Here is a 1,659-nt window from a genome sequence, read left to right on the forward strand (position 1 = left end):
CCAGAAGAGAAAAAAAGATAAAAATTATCGAGAGAAAATTAAAGAAAATGAGAAAACCAACACATCACAACCTAATTTGCATAATGATACCCTGTCTCACAAACTGCTGTAAATGTGTCAGTTATGTGGAGTTCGCTTAAAACGTGCTTAATATTGACCTATATCGATGACAAATACTCACATATACCACACACCAGCATACCATCATCACTAGTACCATGTGGCTTGTCTCTATGTTGGCCAGTAATCTACATGTTATGATGAGAAGTACCATTATTGCGTTATGGTATTACAAAATCGCATCGTAGGGGACAAGGTACCAATTGTACGGTACACCATGGTACCCCCAGTACACTTTGGTACCCCCAGTACACCATGGTACCCCCAGTACACCATGGTACCCCCAGTACACCATGGTACCCCCAGTACACCATGCTACCCCCAGTACACCATAGTACCCCCAGTACACCATAGTACCCCCAGTACACCATGGTACCCCCAGTACACCATAGTACCCCCAGTACACCATGGTACCCCCAGTACACCATGGTACCCCCAGTACACCATAGTACCCCCAGTACACCATGGTACCCCCAGTACACCATAGTACCCCCAGTACACCATAGTACCCCCAGTACATCATGGTACCCCCAGTACACCATGGTACCCCCAGTACACCATGGTACCCCCAGTACACCATAGTACCCCCAGTACACCATGGTACCCCCAGTACACCATGGTACCCCCAGTACACCATGGTACCCCCAGTACACCATAGCATCCCCAGTACACCATAGTACCCCCAGTACACCATGGTACCCCAGACACCAGTACCCAGTACACCAGTACCCCATGGTACCCAGGTACACCCCAGTACACCAAAACCCCCCCAGATCACGGTAAACCCCCCGTACACCATAGAACCCCGTACACCATGGTACCCCCAGTAAACCAAGTACCCCCAGTACACCATAGTACCCCCAGTACAACCATGTACCCCAGTACAAACCCTAGTACCCCAGTACACCATAGTACCCCCAGTACACCATGGTACCCCAGTACACCATAGTACCCCCAGTACACCATGGTACCCCCAGTAACACCATGGTAACCCCCCAGTAGATCCCCGGTACCCCCAGTACACCATAGTAACCCCAGTACACCATGGTACCCCCAGTACACCATGGTACCCCCAGTACACCATGGTACACCCAGTAACACCATAGTACCCCAGTACACCATAGTACCCCCAGTACACCATGGTACCCCCAGTACACCATAGTACCCCAGTACACCATAGTACCCCCAGTACAACCATAGTACCCCCAGTACACCATGGTACCCCCAGTACACCATAGTACCCCAGTACACCATAGTACCCCCAGTACACCATGGTACCCCCAGTAGATCACGGTACCCCCAGTACACCATAGTAACCCCGTACACCATGGTACCCCCAGTACACCATAGTACCCCCAGTACACCATGGTACCCCCAGTACACCATAGTACCCCCAGTACACCATAGTACCCCCAGTACACCATGGTACCCCCAGTACACCATGGTACCCCCAGTACACCATGGTACCCCAGTACACCATAGTACCCCCAGTACACCATAGCATCCCCAGTACACCATAGTACCCCCAGTAGATCACGG

At 51.3% G+C, this 1,659-nt stretch overlaps 1 protein-coding gene across 1 annotated transcript; it reads left to right on the top strand.

Annotated features, from left to right (window-relative positions):
* Positions 1–641: 641 nt before the first annotated feature.
* Positions 642–1,226, top strand: LOC119588816 (extensin-like). The gene is made up of 3 exons (XM_037937463.1): positions 642–786; positions 825–1,058; positions 1,123–1,226. The coding sequence occupies exons 1-3, from the start codon at positions 642–644 to the stop codon at positions 1,224–1,226; spliced, it is 483 nt and encodes a 160-aa protein (XP_037793391.1).
* The last annotated feature ends 433 nt before the right edge of the window (positions 1,227–1,659 follow it).

The sequence above is a fragment of the Penaeus monodon genome, chromosome 24 (genome assembly GCF_015228065.2).
Source record: "Penaeus monodon isolate SGIC_2016 chromosome 24, NSTDA_Pmon_1, whole genome shotgun sequence".
Lineage (NCBI taxonomy): Eukaryota > Metazoa > Arthropoda > Malacostraca > Decapoda > Penaeidae > Penaeus > Penaeus monodon.